The 22,981-nt window shown below is 42.3% G+C and overlaps 1 protein-coding gene across 16 annotated transcripts in view; it reads right to left on the reverse strand.

Annotated features, from left to right (window-relative positions):
* Positions 1-22,981, reverse strand: part of AGAP1 (ArfGAP with GTPase domain, ankyrin repeat and PH domain 1) — a 376,948-nt gene that overhangs the window by 251,368 nt on the left and 102,599 nt on the right. For 10 of the 16 annotated variants that reach the window (XR_010832406.1, XM_066999583.1, XM_066999580.1 and 7 more), the window contains 3 exons: positions 16,881-16,939; positions 8,741-8,828; positions 7,995-8,006 (listed from right to left, as the gene is read on the reverse strand). Coding sequence is in view for 15 of the 16 variants with exons in the window: in XM_066999583.1 (XP_066855684.1) it covers positions 7,995-8,006; positions 8,741-8,828; positions 16,881-16,939 (159 nt within the window). In the remaining variant the exon portion in view is untranslated. The remainder of the gene's footprint in view (positions 1-7,994; positions 8,007-8,740; positions 8,829-16,880; positions 16,940-22,981) is intronic. The other 6 variants (XM_066999590.1, XM_066999587.1, XM_066999584.1 and 3 more) reach the window with 1 other exon arrangement.

Genomic DNA, 22,981 nt, shown 5'->3' on the forward strand with positions numbered 1-22,981 from the left:
AAGTGGCTTACAGCGTACTGTCAGCCAGACTGACAGACAGCAGGACGTCTGCCCTCCCTCCTTTTCACATCTCTATTGCAGAATACACTGAGGGCTGTTGCAAGTCATATCTCTCCTCCTAATTTCCATGTTTGTATGAAATTCCAAAATAAGATTATGCCACTTTATACACCCTAACGAAAGCTCTCTAGCAATGTTGAGTCAAAACGTTGATATGTACCTTCCAGATCTTAGATATCTGTTGCCTTATAGACATTAATGTTTAGCCCTCACAGAGCAAAGTACTCATATTGAAATAAAAATCAGTGTAAAAAATATTAGCTAGTACACCAGAATTATGCCTGTCACTTTGCACAGGCCTGTTTGGAATTTATGGCTGTCCTTCCTCCTAAGAAGGGCATATTAACCCATGTGAGATTTTAAAATGTAACAAGTAGGCCTGAGATTTTAACTGTCCAAGGTTCTAGCTTGAATATGCAAAACTCTGAAATATTCTCTTCTAAGTGGTAAAGGCCTGTGCCTTGCAAGTGAGCACTCAGACCTTAGAAATTACTGCGCTAGCAAGGTATCAGACACCCATCAAGCTGACGTGATGAAGTACCACATTTTCATCCATTTACTGCACAAACATAGGAAAATTTTGACACTGAGCAAATAGAAGCTGAATAACATTTTATGTGTTAAGTATGCCCTTTCTCATAATTCATTCAAGTGAGAAAATATCTCTGACAGTTTAACGAGGGAAAACAAACAGCAGGAACCTGCAAGAATCTCCCTCCTCCAAGAGTCCCCCAGATCCCGTGTTTGCCTCCACCTCCCAAGTGCCAGGAGACCTCTGCCAGCAGCACCCCCGCTATCACAACACCTGCACAACTTTCTCCGTATGCTGAATCCTGTGATTACAGCTTGAAATGGCTTTTAGACTGACTTACCGCAGCACTTCCTGCATTGCTGCTTCTGTTACTTGTATTTAACATTCTTTCCAGCACCATAATCTCTGAACTTCGCACAGCAAGGCAGAGCCATGGCTGTCAGCTGTTCAAGCTTTATCAGACAGCAGAACTCTTCAGGTAAACACGCTGCGGTACTTTAAGAGCTATACCAAAGTAAGTACTAAAACGTAAAGCAAGAAAAAAGGTATTTGTACTTTCATGGGGCCTAGGATTACATTAACAGTCCCATTTCTACTCCTAGGATAGGAAACCAGGCATTCCTGATAGCCTTTTTCACTTGCTGTTGACTTTTCTGGTTTATTTTATTGACAGCAGGTGCAGACAGACGCTTGAACGTATCACACCCACTAATTGCATGTATGCTGCAAGTCTAATTTTAAGAGTTTATTTTTTTCAAGCCAGCTGGAGACAAACAACAAAAAGCAGCAATCAACTTCTTTGGGCAGGATGTGATGCTACTTTAGTACACTCCTACCTACCTGTTTCCATCGACCAAGTATTTGGTTTTTGTTTGTTTGTTTTAAGAATCTACACACAAAAATACCACTTTCCAAACAAAGTTCTTTACATCTTTAGCCGCATGACTGAAAATAACATGGCTCTTCTTTACTGCAATTCCTTAAAAATTAAATTGGTTTATCACACATTTCATCTTTCAGACACCAGCCTATTCACTCAGCTTCTACCTTTCAAGCTAACATAAACTGTCTCCTGACAGCATCCGCTCAAAATTTCTCTACACAAGTTGAACTTTACAAGCTTCCAATGTGATTTCAAAGATATTAACACATGACAAACCCTAAGCTGCATAACCAAGATAAGCCTAAAACTCCTACAAGAAAAGAAGCACAGATTTCAGGCTTTTGTTTGATCGATTGCTTTTTTGTTTAAATATTCCTTGGGTTTTTATACTTAGGTTATAGCCAGCTTTTTTGATATCTGCCCTTTCATTGCAGTATTACATTGCAAATAGTAGCCCTGAATTTAACGTCGGAGTTATCCAGGTGCAATTATGCTACTACCTATCAGAATACAAACCAAAAAAAAAAAAAAAAAGGTGAGATCTAAGGAAAAAAATCAACAAATCAGCTACCATCATCTCAGGTTTAGGGTTTCTTTTGTTTGTTTGTTTAACTGTGTCCCACAATATTCCCAATCATATATGAGAACACAATTATTACATAATAGTATACTATATATCTTACAGGTAAGAAGAAATATTTTACATCTATATGTCGTATTTTAGTGTGTTCTCTTTCCATGTGAAATAAATTGCAAGGTTTTCAGACGCTCCTACCTAATGTGAAGTGACAGCCCTACAAATATAACTGGAAGATTTTAAAAATCATCGTCACAGACAACAGGCTGTCAAGATATAATTTTGCTATCCTGCAAGGTGGAAGGCCTTCACAATTCCTGAAATGTGTAAGAAAACACTAGTGACAGCCCGCTGTAGCAGCAAATTCAAGTTTGTTGAGATTTAGACATAGTATGAATCCAGTCAGAGAGCTTGACTTACTTTTTGATACCATTCCCCAAAATAACAAAAGGCTAAATCAAAGAAAAAAATTAGAAACAATGCAAGCAAAAAAAAAAAAAAAAAGGCATTCAAGAACATGCTTATGTTTTGCTTTAAGACTAAGAGCTAAATGTTGGGTTGTGATTTTAAAATAAATCCAGAAATAAACTTTGAAAGAGAAAATGAAAGACAGGCCTTTCTTCCAGCTATAGCCACTCCAAGCTGAATTCTGACTCAACAGCAGTACAAAGCAAAGAACACTAGGGATTTATACATTGTCTCTTTTACTACTATTAAGAGCCCGAAGTTAGAACAACAGCTATGAACCTAAATCCCAGTTTTTTACCTGGGATGGAACCTTCAGATGAACTTTTTTATAAGAAGGGCAACCAATCCTACAGACCTAAGTCATCAAAATCTTGGAGTATTCAAGTTGCAGTGCATTCAAGACATTATCTTAAAGATCACTCTGTCCTCAAGGCATGCAACTTAGAAAGGAAGTCCCTTCGAGGAAATTGTGTCTTCAGCATCTTCTCCTTGGGAAAAGAGCAAATACTAACCTCTCCCTTAAAATAACTGTTCCTTATTTGCACAGCACTTAAAACAGTCGTTGACTTGCCTGCTGGAACAGAGAGGTTTTCAAAGGGTTTGCTAAACCACACAGCTAGTCTCCAGGGGATGAGGAGAGGGAAAGAGGGGAAGATGGGCTGCAGAATGAAGATTTCAGAATACATAAACATGCTCTTTTATGCTAAGCCTGAAAGGCTCCCAAAGCCCAGGAGAGCCAACTGCAGCAATACTTTAAAGTGATCAAAAAAGACAAGTGTTATTTCATATCTGGATGTCAGTGTGAAGTGCCAAATAAAAATAATTAGCTGATACTGTAATAATGAGATAGCGGACAAAGAACTAAGAGAGGAGATCACTCTGAAACCCATGTCTAATGTTATCAGTGCCTTCTGCGCGCAGCGTCAGTCTGTGCTTCCACAGATGAAGAAAAGCACTCCACAGCTGCAGCTGCCCCAAGTGCTGCCTAAAGCCCATGAAACACTGCATCAAGGATTTAAACACAACGTGAAAAATTGCAGCTCCCCCATGTTTTTCTTTTGTGGCGCAGGTGTTTTAATGGATGTAACATCCAGCTCCTTGCAAGGAATTGGATTCTAAAGTTAAGGATGTTATTTTGAACTTAAATGCACTGGGAACTCTTACCAGGTCTCACTGCATAAGCTATGTGTATAAGCTGCAAGTACGAGGATGATTTTATGGAATTCCAGGAAACTACAAGTGAAAAAGCATGCAGTTTCTCTTTAAGAAAAGCATGCACGCACATATCTCAGAGGACAAATTTTACTACTTTACATTCACATTTCAGTTGGCTTGCTCACCAGGAACAGAACACATGGCTTAGTCTGGGACAGATCCCCCCCTTTGATACACAAAATATATATTTGGTTGTTTAGTAGATACGGCCTACAGATTCCTACATATTTGAAAAACATTAGCCAGATAAAAATAGCTAATGACTTCTGTGAACAGATTTTTGAATTTAGGAGCTTAATTGTTCACAGAAGAAACAATTACATTTTCGGCCTATTGGAGTATGGTTACGTGGGGAGGTTTTGGCTATGGGAGCTGCAGGGAGGCCTCTGAGCCCCATGTGAGAGCAGAGCCAGCTCCAGCCTGCGAGGTCGGTGCAGAAGGAGGGCAGGAGAGAGGCCCCGGTGGAGCAGGCTGTCCCCCTGCCGCCCACGGGTCCCATGGCAGGGCAGGTCTCCACACCACAGCCCGCGGAGAGGAGCATGGTGGCAGCGGGTGGACGTGGCCACACAGGGAAGGCCAGGGAAGGCCGGCGTCCCACAGGAGGGACCCCAGGCCAGAGCAGGGGCGGGCAGCAAGCACCAAGGAACGGCTAGAATTCCGATCTGTGATATCTATCTCTACTAAATCTCCCAGCACTTTTGATGGTCTTTACACCTTGAACAGTCTTCCTTGTCTGTCCACTTAGTTTAACACAATTGCAGACCAAGAAGCAGCATTTTTCCTTTTTTTCGCCCCTTTTAGGAGAACAAACTCCACCATTGCTTCTATCACAGAGATGAGCAACTCAAGCCTTAGATCTTTTCTATGAATGACGTAAATTGGAAGGTTATCTAGATTAACAGATTACACTTTGATTCTCTGTAAACGTGTTTTATAATATTCTTTGGTCAGACAAAAATCTTGTAAGGGGATGTTGAACACAAGCAGCTTAAATTTATAAGTAGTCACATTCAACCTTCCTTGCAGAGTTACACTCTGCTGAAGTAGTGGCTAAAGTAACTCTGAGAGCTTCCCCTGCCTTTCCTTTGCACTGTGTACTGCGCAGGAAGCCTGGGCACCATCAGCCTAGAAGGTACAGCAAAGAGACACATCTGACATTTTCATTTCTATTCTATCTTCTTTCACACACAAGCACATGAAGTTTCCACTGACTGCAGCAGTTATTTGCCCTCTGGACGCAAGGTGTTAGATGGGCTTTATATGCATCTGAGAACACAAAAACATTCTACTCTTCCAGGAAAAAGCAATCTTAAATATACCCCCAAATTTAGTTAACTTAAAATATATGTCTCATTCTAAAGCAAAGTAACATTCTAGAGCAAATTGACACTAATCATTAATTCTCAGAAAGCCAGCAGCAAATAAGGTAATTTTCAATTTCAGGAAAGAAGTTAATGCTTCACATTATTTTTAAGCCAGTCTCGTAAGCATACTTTATACTGGAGATGTGCAGCCATAAAGATTTTTCAAAGCTTACCACAGATAAAACCACAGCAGTTGTTATACCTACTGCTTTGGTTTTCTCCCTTATGTTTTACTGCCTACCCAAAGGTACCACGATCTTAAATCTAACTGCTTCCTCCATAAGGAAGCTGCTTTCTTCCCAACTCTCATTTTAATTATTCTGTTATTTTCTATTTTAAGGGGATTGTGTTAATGCAAACTCATGTATCCACCTTTTGTAACAAACTTTTGTTTTCATAAATGAATGATATTTTCATAAATTGCTGGACAGATTCAGCAATTCCTGTTCACGTTCATCTGTTTTAGTGTTTTACATTACTTCGGCAATAAGGTGGGACAGAAAAATCTTGTTTCTTCCCATCCTGGGGGAGATACTTTGGACAAAAGTACTTGATCAGAACTTTGTTTTGTGCTTTTTTAAGTGTATCAGAAAGAATACTGAAAAAACCATTACATGAATTATGGCACTCACAGGCATACAAGAGATCTGCAAAGGTCTTTAAGTCATGTTCCATGCCTCTGTGGCTTTTTATGAAAGAAAAACCCAAACGGTAACAAATAGCCCTGATACTCAGTCTTCCAACAAAGTTCAATTCACCTTGGACTACAAATTACTTAGTTTCAAATTGCAAACACGTATGTTTTATTATGTCTCTAGGGGCAGAATCAAATTTTAAACAAATGAAAAAAGACATTAGGTTGCACACATCTTATTTGTAGCTCTCCTACAGTTGTTTCAGCTATGTAAAAAAAAAAAAAGTTGCACAGTAGTTTTCTTCCAACAGCTTGGAATGTTCCAAAAAGACCACAAATCACTGATAAATACTATACTTCCAATAATTTTCTTGCTGTATCATTATAAGGGAAAAAACGTACATCTCAAACTACTGTAATTTCAACTTGTTATAAGGATATACATCACTTGTTTTCTTACATCAAGATACAACTAATTTAAAAACCTGTCACACAGGAATGTAACTACGTGCATGTTAAATATGCATAAGAGGAGTCTAAAAGTCAATTTTATCTCCAGGTAATATTTACTCCAAGGATCCAAAGGTTTACAAGTTACAGTAGAGAATAAAATTGGGCCAAACATTGAGAGAAAACTGTTCTATGCTTTAATGTTATATGATTCTTCCTCCTGGTGAGGCGTGTGGGGGAAAAGTCTTGGAGCAGAAAAAAAAGAAAAAAAAAAAGAAAGCCTCATCTTAAAAGAGCTGAGGGAAACATGAAACCATCTTTATAGACTGAACATTCATTTACCGGAATGCTGAAGCTACCTTAAAGGCCTAAAAGAGATCTGGTACTCGTCTAATTTAGGGCAGGTTTCATGGTAATTGTAGCAATTTAAAAGGCAAAGGATAGCAGAAAGTGGTCCCTGGTTGTAATCACTGTTTGCACATGAAGTATGCATCAATCATTCTACCAATTAGATACTACTTACATGATGCCTGATAAATTTCGCTGCTAGTAAGCCATTCAGTTAATAAACTTTTCTTCATAACTAGTCAAGCAGCTGAGACCTTAATGCCTTCGTATACAAAACATTCTTTATCCAACTCAAGAAACCAGCATATTTAAAAGCCTCAGAAAAGGACAAAGAGAAGAAGTGCATCGATTTAATCTACCGCTCTGTTCCCACGCAGAATGTAAAAATCCTAGGGCCCGCACTGCAACGCAACAGAACCATCCACACTGATGCTGTCTTTTATACCCAATGACAGTGGATGGACTTCCAATTGGATAAGAAAGAAATAAAACACTAACAAATAATTTCAGTAGACATTTACTAGAGAGAAACTACGTGGGTTGAATTTCCTTAATACTAACTTGATTAGAAATCTTGACTGTGTTGCTTACAAGGTGAATTAGAGCTCTTAATTATTTCAGTTTTCCTACCGTTAATGAGATGGAATGGTGTCATTAGTGAGGCTTGTCAGCTACACTTATGTGCAAAGAAATGATTTGACACTGCTTTTGAAATCTAATCCTTTCGGGGAAAACAGTCTGAATGTCACTCAAGCACTGTAAATAAAAATCCTTGAAGACAAAGAGGACAGATGGCAACACTCTCAAGGAACACCATCTAAAATATTCATAGTTTAGGAGAAGAGTAGTATTAACCCTGTAAACAATCAATATGCTTAAATTTCGCAAGAAAAAATATTTTCTGTTCATCAAATGAGGAACAAAATCAGCAGAGATGCTTGTTATTTTCTGAACACTTTTATTCTGTGGATCTACATGCTGCATTACTATTTCTCGCTATCAGCACCCAGAAGCTGCAAACGCAAACATCATCTACATGCAGTTTTGTTGCTACGCTGAGTTATCACCCCCTCAGTCCTAGCTACAAAGAAGCAAAATCACGTAAAGCAAGGTTATAAACTGGAATTGCAATTATGCAGCAGCAGCCACGGCAATCCCTCCCTTTCCTTCTCCTCCCATTTTAACTACAATTAAAGACTGTTAGAAAGTCAGGTAAAACACTTAACAGCTTCCTTTGGTAGGAGTTAATTCAAAACAAATGTTATCAGAGATGCATGAAGCTACCTACTACTGCTGAAAAGACAACTACAGCAAGGGACAAAAACAGTGAGATGTACTAAAGACTTGAAATCAAAAGGAAACAAATCAAAATGATACACAGAACAAGGGGAAAACGCTACAGTACAAAAACCGCCTTCTGCCTCTTCAAAACAAGAGCTGCCATGAAGACAATGTATAGTTACCTGCATCCATATCTGCAAAGAATGGAACAGCCAGTAAGGAAAAGAAGGAACCAGAAATTCAGTGTCTCAGAGTTGGATTTAAAAGTTCATAAGGAGAATAAATAAAGAAACCAAAAAAAGTATTTAGTGTAAGACACGCTTCTGTAAGGTACTATGATATTCATGATTTCAAGCCACAGACTTGGATTATTGTTAAACGCTACAATCTTTCCAAGTATACATTAATTTTCCATGGCATAAGAACAGGTTTTGTTTTTTTCCTTCCTTTTTTAAATTTCAAGACCAAAGATTTAATATATTAAACAAAGAACAACTTACATCTTTGGTTTACCTTGTGGGGTTTGTTTTTCTTTTATTTATTTTTACTTTCCCAACGTGACAAGCTGAAGGGCCCAATTCTGCAGAAATCCAGTAATCCAGTACCAGATAAAATAATTCTGTCTTTCAACAGCCCAGCTGAAAGCACCAGCACTGAGGGTGATAAACTCTTCTCTATACAGGGCTATAAGTTTTCCTTATGGACAAACAATGGACGAAAAACTATTTAAGGATGCTAAGAAGTTATGAAAAGGGTAAAATTACACTTATCACATGTACTTATCTCAGTTTGGAAAATGTTAAAGGACAACTCTCCATGAATATTGAAAAGAGCAAATAGGATTCTTTACCAATTTGTTTCTGCATGATTAAAAATTAATAAAGATGTGGTCTGTGGGGAAAAATAAAAAATTTGCATATCCACATACCTTCAGGTGATTCTTCCTGGACATATGTGCCAGTCAGATACCGGTGTACAAGTGCAGACTTGCCACTAGCTAGGTTACCCACAATCCCCTGGAAAAAAGGAAAAAAGTTAAACTGCAATTAATTCCCACAAAAAGCAGTATTTTCAAGCAAGATCTTAACACACAAATAATTTCTCTGACTTGAGGAAAAAGCCCATGCCACAGGAGCACCTCAAAATATGTCAACAGCTAAATCATCTGCCAAAAAGTTAAGGCTACAGCAGAAAATATAAATGCTATAGCATAAAACAAAATTAGTAGCCCTCCTTTACTCTTCTTGCCACTAATTAATGTCCGGTGGGAATACGAGGCAATGTATAGATTTCAAGGAAGAAAGCTGAAACTCAGATAAACCTCTGAGTTTACACCTCGGTACTGAAAATGCAGAGAAGCTTTAAAATCCTAATATTGTAAAGTATCTCTGCAGACCATCCATCCATGTGATTCACACTGACTCTCTATTTAAGCATGATCTATATGGCTATAGAGATGCAGATACAGCTATATACATATATGATATATAGGATACAGATATTTAGGGCTATAGAAATACGGATTTGTATTTCATGCCTGCCAGGACTTACTGAAGTCCTTACTTCACCAGCTGAACTTTCCAACAAGCTTACAAGTCAAACTGTCCATGCCCAAACACCTCCTCTGGAACAGATGACAAACAAATGTAAGTACATAATCTTAAACCGTACAGGATTTTTTTTAAGCTGGTTTGCTCGCAATTGCTTTTAAAGAACAAGCAAAAGTGGTAGAACATAGCTCAACAACAAACAGTTTTCCTCCTCAAGGTGCTCAAATGCCAAAGATAAGCTGTGACTCCATTGTTCTTTCAGAAGAGGTGTGATGCAAGTCCTCCTGCACTACTCCCACAGTCCCAAACCAGCCTGCCCCTTCATGACGCAGATCTGCGTTAGCAGACAAAACAATTCCTGCTGCTACGTCCCTGGGCCCGTCAGCCCACAGTGGAGCAAGCGATACACACAGCCAGATCCAAGCCTGGCTGCCTGCCCTGCCCTGCATGGTTAAGGGGGCCATGTGGGCCTGGAGAACACACCTGTACGTTTCAAACATACGTCTTGCTTTCTTGCTCAGGAGTCACTCACTTATTCAGATCTCCCTGTGAAACAGGATTCCACAGAGACAGTACTTCCTCCGTTTCTGGGGATGAGATGGGAACCAGCTTCCTCTTCTAAACAAACCTAACCCTGCTCTGCCATACATGTCTATCTTGACCCTAACCAAGAGGTTCAGAACAGAAGCTCCCTGGAGATAGGATGAACCCTCAGCTGGCTGGCTTAAGACTGCCAAACAGTCAGAGGCTGGATGAACAAGTTCCACATTAATACACTGTCCCTATTCCACTTTCTTAATCCTAAATGGTGAGAAGCTATCCTCCTTATTAAAAAGTTGCTTAAACCAACAGAGTGGTGTCACCTGTGATGACAGTTTTAGAGTCAGTAGGTTGGGAGGGGCAGCAAAAACCAATCTATTCTTTACAACTGTGAACAGCCTTCAATTAAGATAAATACAACAGTGCCTGGAGGATGCCCGCCTTCTCTCTACAGCTGGCATGCAAGAATGGCTCAGCTAAAGCAGAAGTTAGGCAGGGAGCAAATGGAAGGCAGTTCTGCATCCCCCTTGAGCCCCTGTGATAGCGTAAGCTTTAAGTGTAGTGAAAAGCGTGGGCTGCAGCGAAAAGAGAAAAACCAAGAACCCCAACAGATTTCAGAAGTACCAAGAAAAAAGAACAACATATGGCATAACCTGGGGGTGAGAAGCAGGGAAAAGAAACCCCAGATCCCATTCTGACCTAATACTAGGTTCGCTCTTCCTCTATTTGGGTTAGTGGGAAAGTGCTCAAACAGACAGAAAACAGGTAGAACTATAAAAAAAAGGCATGAAAAGAAACTCAACACAAGAAACCCACTGCAAGTGTAGCTGCTACCAGAGAAGTCACAAAACATCAAAAAGGAAGCCAGAGCCCTAGTGGCTGTACAACAGACAGCTGCTTACTGGGCTCTGAGTTGACTTTGAAGAGCGTTTAACCCGCTGTACTGGAAGCTTTTAATCTAATTTACATCTTAGAAATTACAAGCCATGCTAGCATATAATCACAGAATGGCTCGGGTTGGAAGGGCCCTTAAAGCCCATCTCATTCCATAGGCAGGGACTCCCCCCATCAGATCAGGTTGGCCAAGGCCCCATCCAGCCTGGCCTTGGACACCTCCAGGAATGGGGCACCCACAGCTTCTCTGGGCAGCCTGGGACAGGGCCTCACCGCCCTCCAAGTGAAGCATACGCCAAAATGTCAGCATCTAAGGGTCAGTGCAAGATACGTGGCAGAGGCAAATGCCACCTGCACAGATGACTGAACCTTGCGTTCTCAGCCAGCACTTCAGTGGGACTAGGCTCTGGAAACAGAGCAGAGCTTCACTCTGGGCTGGCTGTGACAGAAGCACTGACCAGACCTGCTCTCCCCTCCAGGGCTAAGGAACGAGTAACTTATTCCAGTGAGCTTTAAATTATAAGCACAACTGCATCACTGAAATTCCACCACTGAAATTCGGAAATCATCTCTGAGATCTTTACTCCATCCGTGTATAAATGCTAAAAAACGAAATATTCATTAAGGTTTATAACTCACAGGCTTGCTTAAATCCTGGCTGTAGCAATGCTCCTCACCACGAACGTCTTTTTTTCTGGGTTACAGAAGACACCCTTCTCCCTACAAGTTTTTACTAGTCACTTGTTCTTTTCCGTGGAGTTGCAAAACTACATCTTGTGAAGCAGGTAGCGTCCACAGGTGTGTAACTTCATCTACCTGATAAGCCTCACCATGTAGGAAGATAAACACCAACAATGAAAGGATACAGCTGATGCTTCAATCCTCTTAAACCATTAATCTGCTCTACACACTATGCTTCGCAAGCTGGTCAGACATGCAAGGCAACGAAGGCCTCCAAGATGCCCACGCTCACCTGCTGACATCAAAGGTTTTGAGAGTCTAGAAAGGAGGTCTCTTGATTTGAGCAAATCAAGATTTTGGGTACACAGATCATTTAAGTCCCCCTGGGCAATCCACTCAGAAAAAGCTACACTGAAGAGATTAGCGTTTATTGATAAAGAGATAGAGGTGCTCACTAGTTGTCTTACCTTCAGCAAGCAGCTAACCAGCACGCGATACTCACTGAACCAGCAACTTCACTGCTGAGGAGCAGCTCGGCACGGGCCCAAGGCAAGCTTCCCCGCCTCCTTCCCCACCAGCCCTGTGTTATGATTGTCTAAGACCAAGAATAGCAAGAAAACCAGAACTCCTATCTCTGAATCAGTAGATTGGAGATGCCATTTCAGCTGTCTCCCCTGCAGATAAACAGCCTGGCCAAGGTCCTTTATGAGTAACACACTTTCTGAAAAATTGGAAAGCGAGCAAACTTTGCGTGTTTTTACTAGGAAAATAACGAGAGAGAAGAACATTTTGTGTTTTCACTTTACAACCAACAACTCTATAACTTTGGAAACATCACTGATGCAATTTCTGACCTACTTTGTAGCCAATGCAGCAATGCCACCTATGTAAAAACCCATTATGTCATGAGGTACAACCACAGGCACAGAAACTCACAGCAGATATTTAAACCTTCATTTACAAGTGACTCTAGTCCTGCCTGTACACAAACGAATGCTACTTTATATTGTACTGGTGCCAAAAACCTAACTAGTCAGAGGGCAAAACTGCCAGGACCAGAAAAGCAACAGCTCAGGCTGCAGTGAGAGGGAGCTGCTGGGTCCTTGGCCTGGGGCTAGGAAGTGATACTGTCGTTAGCCAGACCCCAAATATTTGTAGGACATCCAGTGATTTCAGAATACAAGTCAGTTTGTTCCCCCCCCCCCAGCCCCAAGCATCCCAAAGACCATACCAGCACAGGACATTTTACAGCACTGGAGGTTTGCCAGCGTGCTCCTCCTTACAGGCACCCAGAAAAACATGTCTGCCTGGCCAGAAGAGCATCATGAAACAGGATGCTACAAACTGATGTAGAAAACAGTGATCGGGAGGAACAAGATGTGTATTTCAATTGAGAAACCACTTCATGTATGTAGCAGACCTAGAGCCTTCTTCCCATTAAGTTAAATTATTAAAACCACTGTCTCATAGGTCATACATAAGCCTCAAAGAAAGGTAGTGTATTTCCTTTCTTTCTCTTTTTATTCGTGTTCATAAGCTCTTTTCAATATAGAAAGCAAAGTATTGGGAGTTTTAAAGATAAAGCAGGACTGGCTTTCTGGATCAGAATAGCCAGCTGCTTCTTAGCAGAGAAGTTCCTGGATTTATACTTTGAATTGGTTTTAAGCTACCCACTGAACTGACAAACGGAGCTCATACTGAAAGAAGCAAACATGAAAAACTATTAACATTGGTATTCCAGCATAAAACCGTGCTAACTTCTCAAAACCACACAAACCCCAAGCAAACACCTCCAAGCTGCCCACAAAATTTGCATGTCTAACACCGCTTCACTTTCTCCACAGACAGCCAGGTCAGAAAGCAGGCACAAGGCACCGAGCTCCTCCTGTCTGCCCGCAGAGGGTTCCTTCAGTCTCTCCTGGCTTTTCTGCCAGGTATGGAAGCAGTACGTGAGACTGCAGTTTGGCATAACCAGCCTCCTGTCGCTCAGTGATAGCGCTTCCAGCCTCTGCCTGCTATTACCCTCTGAAACTAGGAGCAGCACATATCACGCTGGCAAATTCTGACTTCTAGTACCAAGAAATTGCTCTCAGTTGGGATTTCTACTTGGTTTAGGGATGATCCCACACTTTACGACAAATACCCCGGCATGCTTTCAGAGCATGTGTACTCCTGTCCCCCACACTCTAGATGAAAACGCACCGAGCCATGTCTGTTTGCAGATCCATGTGAAGTGCACCACGTCCTTACAGCACCTTAGGGAACAAAGCCACCACCCAGCTCCGAAACTGGAAGTCCCTCTGACGAGGACATAACACAGTGCCCCACCAGTATGACTGTATCTTTTATTTGCACGTCTGCTCAGACACAATTTATACAACCCCAAACCACTGCGCTTACACCCTACTGAAGCCTGTTTATGAAAATGCCTCATGTATTGATAGCACGGGGCATTTTAAAGCTATTCAGCACAGCAGATTGACTGCACCTGGCACTTTTTTTTTTTTTTTTTTTGAATAAATGGAAAGATTTTGTCCAGAAAGTTCTCTTGTTTACTCTGCCTACCACTGGGCCATGTTTGAAGTTGCTACAGTGCCGGGAAGGCCCTCCACAAGCAGCAGGAGCATGGTTACGGCCAGCCCAGGACCCGATGGCAGCTCCCAAGGCTGGGTGAAACCTGGCAAAGTGTCTGTCTGCTGGCAGCGCCCTCACACCCCACAGGCAGCAACACTGGCATCGCCCTGCTGCAGGCCAGCCTCCAGACACCAAAACCTGTTTCCTCCTAAACAGGCCAGCAGCTGAAGGCAGCAGACAGGGCTGAGCAGCTTAGCCAGCTGTGCCACACAATTTGCTACGGTTTGCAAGGAGAACAAGCGCTTATTCTGCATCTCCATCAACAGGATCCAGGAGCATCGCCATCACTCAAGAAATAGACTTCTTCCTGTGTGTTTTCCCCAAGTCCTTTTCTATTCCTGTTAAACTTCTGTGGGGCCTAGAAGTGTAATAACAGCTGCTATAAAACCGTTAGCCTCAATTTAAAGGCTGCCCAGACACTGCAGTAAACAGCCTGTCCCAGCGAGCTACCAGCCACCTTTTCCTGCAGGACAGTGTTGGCTTGGGCAGGGCTTCCTTCATAACCCAGTGACATTAAGCCTGACTGTCCCACCTGCCCTGCACGGTGACAGGAGCAAACACCCCATGCTTCTCATACCTCCCCACCAGCCCAGCAGAGCCCAGCTGAAACAACGCGCCCGCAGCTCCCTGTGGTGGTGAGCCGATGGCAGTGCTGGGGCCGAAGGGAGGGCTGGCTCTCAGCATGACCTTCTCGTTCCTTTGCCACAGCCCAGAGCCGCCGAGTACTCTGAAAGGAGGCAACAACACGGTGGTGACTTGCTACACGTGCTCCTTCATGAGGGCAGATTTATAGGAGCAGATCCCTTTCCAAAGGGAAGACCTAGTTTGCCCTTTCTGCTGGACCCAAGTTCACAGCTCCAGCTGGCGCTGCTCGCTTCAATCATTTGCTGCGGTATAATCAAATTATTATCTGCACAACGGTAAGAGTCCTGCTTTCATCCGGTGCTAAACAGGCTACAGCCTTAGACAACGATCCTGAGGCTCACGCATGCCGACCACTTAAAATCAATTCTCTACAGCAGCTACACAGCAGAAGTTTATTTCCATACCACTGCTTCACACAATGTGGGGAAAAGATACCCGAGACAAAAGTATTCAGATAATGCAGCCTTGGTGTCACAAGAGGTGACTGTGCCCCAAAACCACTCCTAATGCCCTGCAACTCTGTATTAGTGCACAGGAACTACAGCTTTGGTCTGACCTGCAAGCCATACGTTCATTACTGGGTGTTGGGAATTGGAAGGGCTAGGAGAGGGACAGGACAACAAGGAAACCCTCCATAGACAAACTCCCAGCATAAACTAGCAGCCACAGCAGTGGACTGGATTCCAGCCAACACCTTCCAGTCCTAAGCTCTTCAGAGTTTCTTTTACAAGATATTTTGGGAGATATTCGTCTTCCGAAACATACCACCAGTTAAACCCCATCTGGTAAACCTTCTGCAGGTCCTTCTGGTGCAATATATATATTTCTATCCATTGACTATGAGATTTCTCTTTTACTTACCTTGTGCACTGCTGAAATAAAAGCAGGAAGGCAGCTCCAGTTAGGAGGAAGCTGTTCCCACTAGAATGTCTTTGCTATCAAGCGCATTTGTCATGTCAGGTTTGACCTATGCTTTCCCTCATCTTCATAAACGTTATCATCAGCTCAGATTTGGAGAAATAAATTTACTGCATGAGCACTGGACTAACGAAGCATGGCCCCAGCTGTCCATTCTTTAATTGATATGGTTTTGTCCAACTCACTTTGCTGCTCAGCAAGTGGACATTCGATCGGAGCAGCTCTGACCGTTACAACAAGACACCAGAAGTGATTTAGGCACAAGGTGCTGTCCAGACGTCTGACCATCTGGAGCCGACCGGGGATGTCCAAAGTTATCACCAAGTACAGTATCTTACCATAGTGGTTTTTTTTTCTTTCTTTTTTTAGGCTTTTAGAAATTGATCATATTTAATTAAATCCGGGCTTGCACCTAGCAAACATCAGTGATCTGACCTCAACAACTCTGCGCTGCAGGCCTGACAAGCTGCCTACTGTTCAATATCCACTGCTAAGAGATCTCAGCCCCCATCTCCAGCCTCCATGTTTACAACTTTAAAAGAACAAATTTGGGAAATTCCCCCAATCTTTCTTTTGCCTTTTCTTCCATCTATATATGGATATATATATGATATATATATGAAATGGCTCAGCCAATGGAAAAGCTATTGTAAGCAGCTCTTAAATCACTGTTCACTCATACTAAAGCGTTGGTTTCGATTCCCTAAATGAACCTCCCAAATATTTCATTTTTGTTATGTATAATAAAGAGCTCCAGGAAATATATGCAAGCAAGCCCCCAGACAGAACATTTATTTTTAAAATCTCTTAAGACAGGGAGGAAAGACATTTAGTCCTTGAAGAAACTGTGAAACATTACTACAGGGAGATAAAAGGAGCATTAGATATCACCTGCTAAGTCACTTCCCCTCTTACAGAGGCGTAAGACTCCCCTGCTCAGAAGATCACACCAGGAAGCCGGTTCCAGTAGGCAAACAAGTTGAAGCAGAAATAAAACACAAGTAGGTCTTTGAAGCATGCTTGCAAAACCAGAAAATGCATAAACTTCAGAAAGATAGTTTTGTTTTAGAAAAACGGTTAACTTTGAAAAATCATTTTCTATGTTTTTTCTCCTACAGGAAATGTAATGAGCCTCAGAAGACTTTTCACTTGTGCATAGCATTTTCAGAATGTTTTTCAGAGAGAGAAGTAAATAAAAAAACTCACCACTTTCAGCTCTGGTACAGATCGGCTTAGTGTCCATTCCTGGCTATTTACAAAGGCATCTGTAAAAGCAGACAACATTCACAACATCAGTACAACATCACTTAACACTCTGCTGCCCAAAATTTCATGTCAAGGACTTGAATACTCAAGACCAAGATTCACATTTGCTCTTAGAAGACTGGTATCCAAGCTCCAAGCGTTGGTCTAAATCATACAAAAACCTCATGAAATCTGGAGGTTAACATTCTGCAAGCCTCAGGGTACCACCTCGGCTGGAATTAAGAAGACTAGAACCAACACAGTTCTGTGTTACGAAAATACTTCCCCAGTCGTACCTAGCTCAACTGCTTCCCATCCACCACAGTGAAAGTTCTGCTCTACAAGGAAGGCCTTGGATTGCTCATCATACAAAACGTCAACAACCGCTGTTACCACCTTTAGCAGCTTGTCCACCCAGGCAAGTGAGAACATCTGTCTGTTTGGAAAACGCGCTGCTTCTTTACTGCACATCACACAACCGCAATTGCTAGCATCAGCGGTAACTCCCCTACCCAAGAATGCAAGAACATTGGCTTCTTTTAGAAACGTGCTAGTTTTCAAGAGCAAACGTGGAGTCTCTAACCATTATACATCGTACACAATCTGACTGCACTTTGATTAGATTCTGATGACGTCTGTCCACGACTTCTGAAAACTTCACCAAAGAGTAAACTAAACCAAAGCCATTTAGACTTAAATAAACCACAGAAACATTTACTACAAAACTAAAGAAAACTGAGAGAAGGAGGGAATTGATTTCTGGTAAACTGGCAAGTTAAGGTCATCGTTGCTCCCAACAGAAAGTCACTCATTGGAGCTGCACCCATGTCCAACATCACAGACAAACCCACACACAAAAAAAAGAAACAAGGCTCCGTTTCTACCTCCAAAAACATTTCTCATTTTATTCCTTCTATAACGGTCTAATCAACTAAAAGCCAAACAACAATCGTGTTTCAGTTACAAGCTCAAGCAGCGTTACTCTGCAACATGATTTAACATTTTCCAAAGCAATGCAAAACTGATTACGTTACTGCATGTCCCAGTCACAGAATACTCCTACCCGGCAGATTAAACTGTACAGTAATTAACAGCACTGAAGTACCATCAGTGCAACAGATCCAGTTCCCAGTGTTAAGGGAACTAACAGGTGAGAAATTATGCCTGACTACGGTGTCCATACGCATGCAAAGCTTTTGAACGCAGCTACTTCGGGACGGACACCCCAAGCAGAAGAGGGCTACTGCATTCTGTCTCCATCCAGAGTACAAAGAAGTTGGAAGCAGTTTCTTACCCAAACGGTGCCCTCACCAGCTTAAGAAGCTCTCAGCTGTAAGCAAGCTTTCCCCTGCCTAAATAAAAACAAACCTCAAAGCAAACTTGTATTTAGCATTACAGCTGTATTCCCCGTTAATACTTCACTTTGCTCGGTATTACAAAGGCACCTTAGCCATTAACTCGGAAGCCTTCTCCATCTTTATTTAATGCATCCTTTCACATTTCAGGTACAAGTAGAAGCTCGTGTGTACTAGCAGGATGTGCATTTACACGAAGACTCTTTAAAACAAAATTATTTTGGTATATTACAATCTTGAGCTGTCTCCCAGTCACTCAGTGGAAGGAGAATGAAAAACAAAGGCTTGTATTAAGACACTCCGAAGACTGTTGCTCTGTTGTGTCACATTGCATTTGCTGTTCCACTGTTTTGTTTTACTTGCTGCTCTTTAGCAGCAGAATTCCAAAAAGACAGAACAGTATTTTGAAGATCATGTTTGAACTGGGATGCCCTAAACCCTACCTAATTACTACAACTCAAGCCAGGCAGCAGAAGCCTTTTAGTAAGCAGTAAGAGAAGACACCATGGTCACCAGGCTCCTGCTTATGATTTGAACTAGTCAGAAGTAATCAAGAACTGAAGTCCCAGGGTTACATCTGTACTGGCTGGCACTTTGACAGGGTTTGACAGGGAGGCAGCACACGAGTCATTTCACTGTGACATGATGCTTCTAAATTCTGCTTCATCTATTCATGGTTTAAGCAAGCAAATACAGCTTTAAATTATTATTCTTTTTTTTTTTTCCTTCAGAAACAAATCAGCCTTTATGGCAATGTAGGTATTAGTTACAAAAGAAAGAACACCAAGGATTACGAAATACGCTTTGGATAAGCAAACTAAGCATTTCTGGGTTTAAGCGTTACAGTTTCAATTATCAGGTTAGCAATGACTTGAAGCACTGTGACAGGGTGAAAAATGAGCAGCACTTTCTAGTTATCACCTCATCTTGAACTCAGACAGAGCTGTTTATGTCGCGTAGCAGGCAGGCATTTGTCAAACACTATCACAGCCTCAGACCAAACAGACCCCAAGCCAAGGAAGGGGAAGATGAGGACAGAGGACAGCAAATTATGAGCAGTGCTTTGTTCGGGTGGAGGGAAAAAAATGCACGCCTCAAGAGCCATCACAAAATAGTCTTCTCCAAAACATTCCTTGCTTTTAAGTAATTCAGTGCAGCTGGAACACATATTTACTTCATTGCTTAGAAAATACCATGTTGGTATATAAAAAGGCTGCAGGGGATCAGGCTGAAGAATCAGCTATGGCAGTGTCCTATTTCTACAGCAGAGACCAATAGCAGATACTTAGGTAAAGAATTAAGATACTTAGAGAAGAATCTAAATCTCCTCCAGGCTGACAGCGGTTTAGTTCAATGACTCCCTGAGCCAAGGCTGTCCTTCCATTTAGAGACAGGATTCAACTTGGGTAGATACCTGACCTGAGCAACTGCTGCCCTGTTTTCTTGCATACAGAACACAATCCGGAATCAGGCAACATGGTTTTTGCAAGTCTCCAACCAGAGGAGCCAGGGACATCTTTCTCCAGCACGCGGTAAAAGCAATTCTTCCCTCAGAGGGTGGCGAGGCCCTGTCCCAGGCTGCCCCAAGGAGCTGCGGGTGCCCCATCCCTGGCGGTGCCCAAGGCTGGGGGCAGGGGTCCCTGCCCATGGCAGGGGGTGGCACTGGGTGGGCTCTGAGGTCCCTGCCAACCCAAACCATTCCCTGATTCTATGCTCCTAGCATGAGAGCTGCTCTAGAAACCCTGTGATTAAGAGCCCACTACTTGACTTAGAGGTTTTCCTCCAGGAAGGAAAGTCATCCCTTAGAGCGTGCCGTGGCTGATGCGAGATCACAGCAGCACAGACACAAGTGCCCCAAATACCCCAACCAGCAGAGCAGGGCTCCTCTGCTACAGCTGGAGTGCAGAGCTGACCACATGAGCGGTGCCAAACGTGCTGCACACAGCTGGTGGGACAGCATCACCCCAGCTTCCAGCGCTTCTCCAGCAGCCCCCAGTAGGCTGTGCAGCACCAAAGCTGCAGCAGATCCAACTCCAGCTCCAGAAGCCTCCTACAGCCCTTAGCTACAAAGCTGGGTGAGAAGGGCACTCCTCACCCAACTTTCCCCCAGCAATGAGCTACTACAGCTCTCCCGGATTTACTTTGACCTGCTGTTCGTTTGGGAAGCATTGGAAAAGGAGAAGAAATTTCCACTGAACTCCACCACGATAGGAAAGAACTGGCCACAGCGAGCAGCTAACAAACCCAGCAGTTCCTTTCTATTATTTCTTCCTTGCATAAGGTACAGATTCCCCAGGTGATGTTTCTGGAGCACACACCTATTATTTTGGTCCTCACTTGCAAAGCAGTAAAAAAGATTCATATAACAAATGCATGAAAACCTGCAGGTGCTGATGTAAATTCTATCACTGTGTGTTCAACCACTACTACCTCCCCAGTAAAGACACCAACTAATTTATACTTACAGATCCGATGCTCTGGATTACTTTTTTTTTTTCCTTTTAAAAAGGAAACTCATTAGTCAGCCTGTAGTTATACAAGTATAATCTGGGTAGTTCTTTTATTGCCCCTTTAAAAAAGCTTCTTAGGAGATCTACAAAATCATCTTCCTTCCCCAGTATAATTTACACTGGCATTTTTACAAGGAATAATGAATTATAGTTAAAACCAGAACATGTCATGAAGGAGTATCTGGTCTCTTCAGCAAAGAGATTAACGTGCCATCATTCATGTGAACGTTGAAGCACACAGCTAACTTGTAGCATAAATGCCTTTAAGTAGTGGTTTACTCTGACTTAATCCCCAAACCCATGGAAGTTAAGGCGAAAAGGTCAAATACTTGCAGATAGAGCACGACAAACAAGCCTGGGGATTTTGCAGTTATGGGGAGTTATTTCGGGGTGGGTTTATTACGTTTTAAAGCAAAGAAACTGCAGCATGAGTATGAACCATCCGATGCGTCAAATTGCAGCATACAAAGCACAAGTTGGGTAGTCCACAATATGCTAGAGCAACAAAACTCCACTACTGAATGTTGATTTAAACATATTGGCAAAGATCTGCATAACAAATAGAGCCACGTGTGTGAAGCTGATCAACTGTCTTGTTTGCATTACTTTCTGACGGGAATTCAAGTGAACTCAACCTTCATATCCAACTGCAGACTATACATACAAAAGGAAGTACTTTGGTCAATAATTAATCACACTTGTGTGTCCCGTTCATTTAACTTCCGCATCAATGATCAAAAGCTTCAAATATGCATGGTGTCAACCATTTATTTTTAAAAATGTGCACCAAGCTAACTTAAGTTGCATTTTCTTAGCCAAGTTTTCCACAAAATAGCCTTCATATTTCTCTTTTTACTTTCCTCCTCTCCCCCTCTTTTTGGTTATTTCCACCACTATATTTAGGATCTGTGTTCTACTTGCACATCATTACGTTGATGTAATGCATGAACTAGCGAGGTCCTTCACTGTTTTACAACCTCAGCTTGGTAACTCAACTCTAGCCAGAGGAACCTCCTCTGCTAGTTCCGAAATTAGGAGTCAGGTGTACGAGCTATTTTGGTTCCCCATTAACACGACGTTGTGGAGCAATACTGGGACTTAATGGCCATTCTTGGCAAGATTTAAGTTCTCCATAGCTTAGCCCGATGGCAGACTTCCAAAAAGGTCTGTTTCAACGCATTGGACATAAAAGCCCTGCTTAGAATAACCATTGACAAAGAGAAAAAACTTTCCCCTTTAAAACCATTAGCCATCACTAAAAAGCTAAACAAACATTAGCAAAATTCAGTCTGTCCATTAACTTCACTACCCTGGGCAAGAGGTTTGAATCTCACATCATGCAATTAATACTGATGTGAAAACGCAATGTATTTCACTAACGGCAAATGTGTAAGGGGTACACCTGCAAACACAGCGTTACCAGGAGATGAGAGGATGAAGAACTCAAAAAAGCAGAATAGACAATCACTGCTTGAGTAGAAATACAGCCTAATTGCATTAAAAGCTTAAATTTAATTTCCATAAGAAGACCAAGTTGCTTTTATTTAGTTGTTAGCTGCTGCACGGGCTAGCGAGCATTAGATTTTAAGAGAACAACTAGGGGCTAGGAAACAAACACGGGACCTACTGGTAGGTGACAACGCCAAGCTCTAGCAGCAGGTAACAGAAGGTGTGATAACCACATGGCTCCGGGTAGGCTCCTCATGTCCTACGAGACGCTGAGCGCCCGGCAAGTCTTGTAACAGCTACAGGCAGAGACCCAGCATGAGGGGTGGGAGACTCTTCGGGGGCACTTAACTCAGGAGTCTCTTAAATCAGATCAAAGGCCACAAAAACCATGACTACTTTACTAAAACCAATGATGGTTCCCTATGAGGGACTTCCAAGTACTTTATCTGTTAAAACAACAAAAAAATCACCCTGCTGACACAACACACCCCATGGAGGCAAGGGAAGACAAGAAGTCACCTCCTGCAGGTGCTTGGTCCCCTCCATCAGGTACCACAGCCCCTGACACACAGCTGCCAACACCGAAAATGAGATGCACACAGCTAGCTGGCCAAATTCACACTTCTCTAGCTGACTGCTCATGCTCTGCCAGCACAAAAGCATCCCTATTCTGCCACCCTGATGCCACAGAAATTGCCTATCCGAAGCACATTTGCTCACCCATGTGCCATCTGACCTTCAGCTTATC

Source organism: Anser cygnoides, chromosome 6, assembly GCF_040182565.1.
Source record: "Anser cygnoides isolate HZ-2024a breed goose chromosome 6, Taihu_goose_T2T_genome, whole genome shotgun sequence".
Lineage (NCBI taxonomy): Eukaryota > Metazoa > Chordata > Aves > Anseriformes > Anatidae > Anser > Anser cygnoides.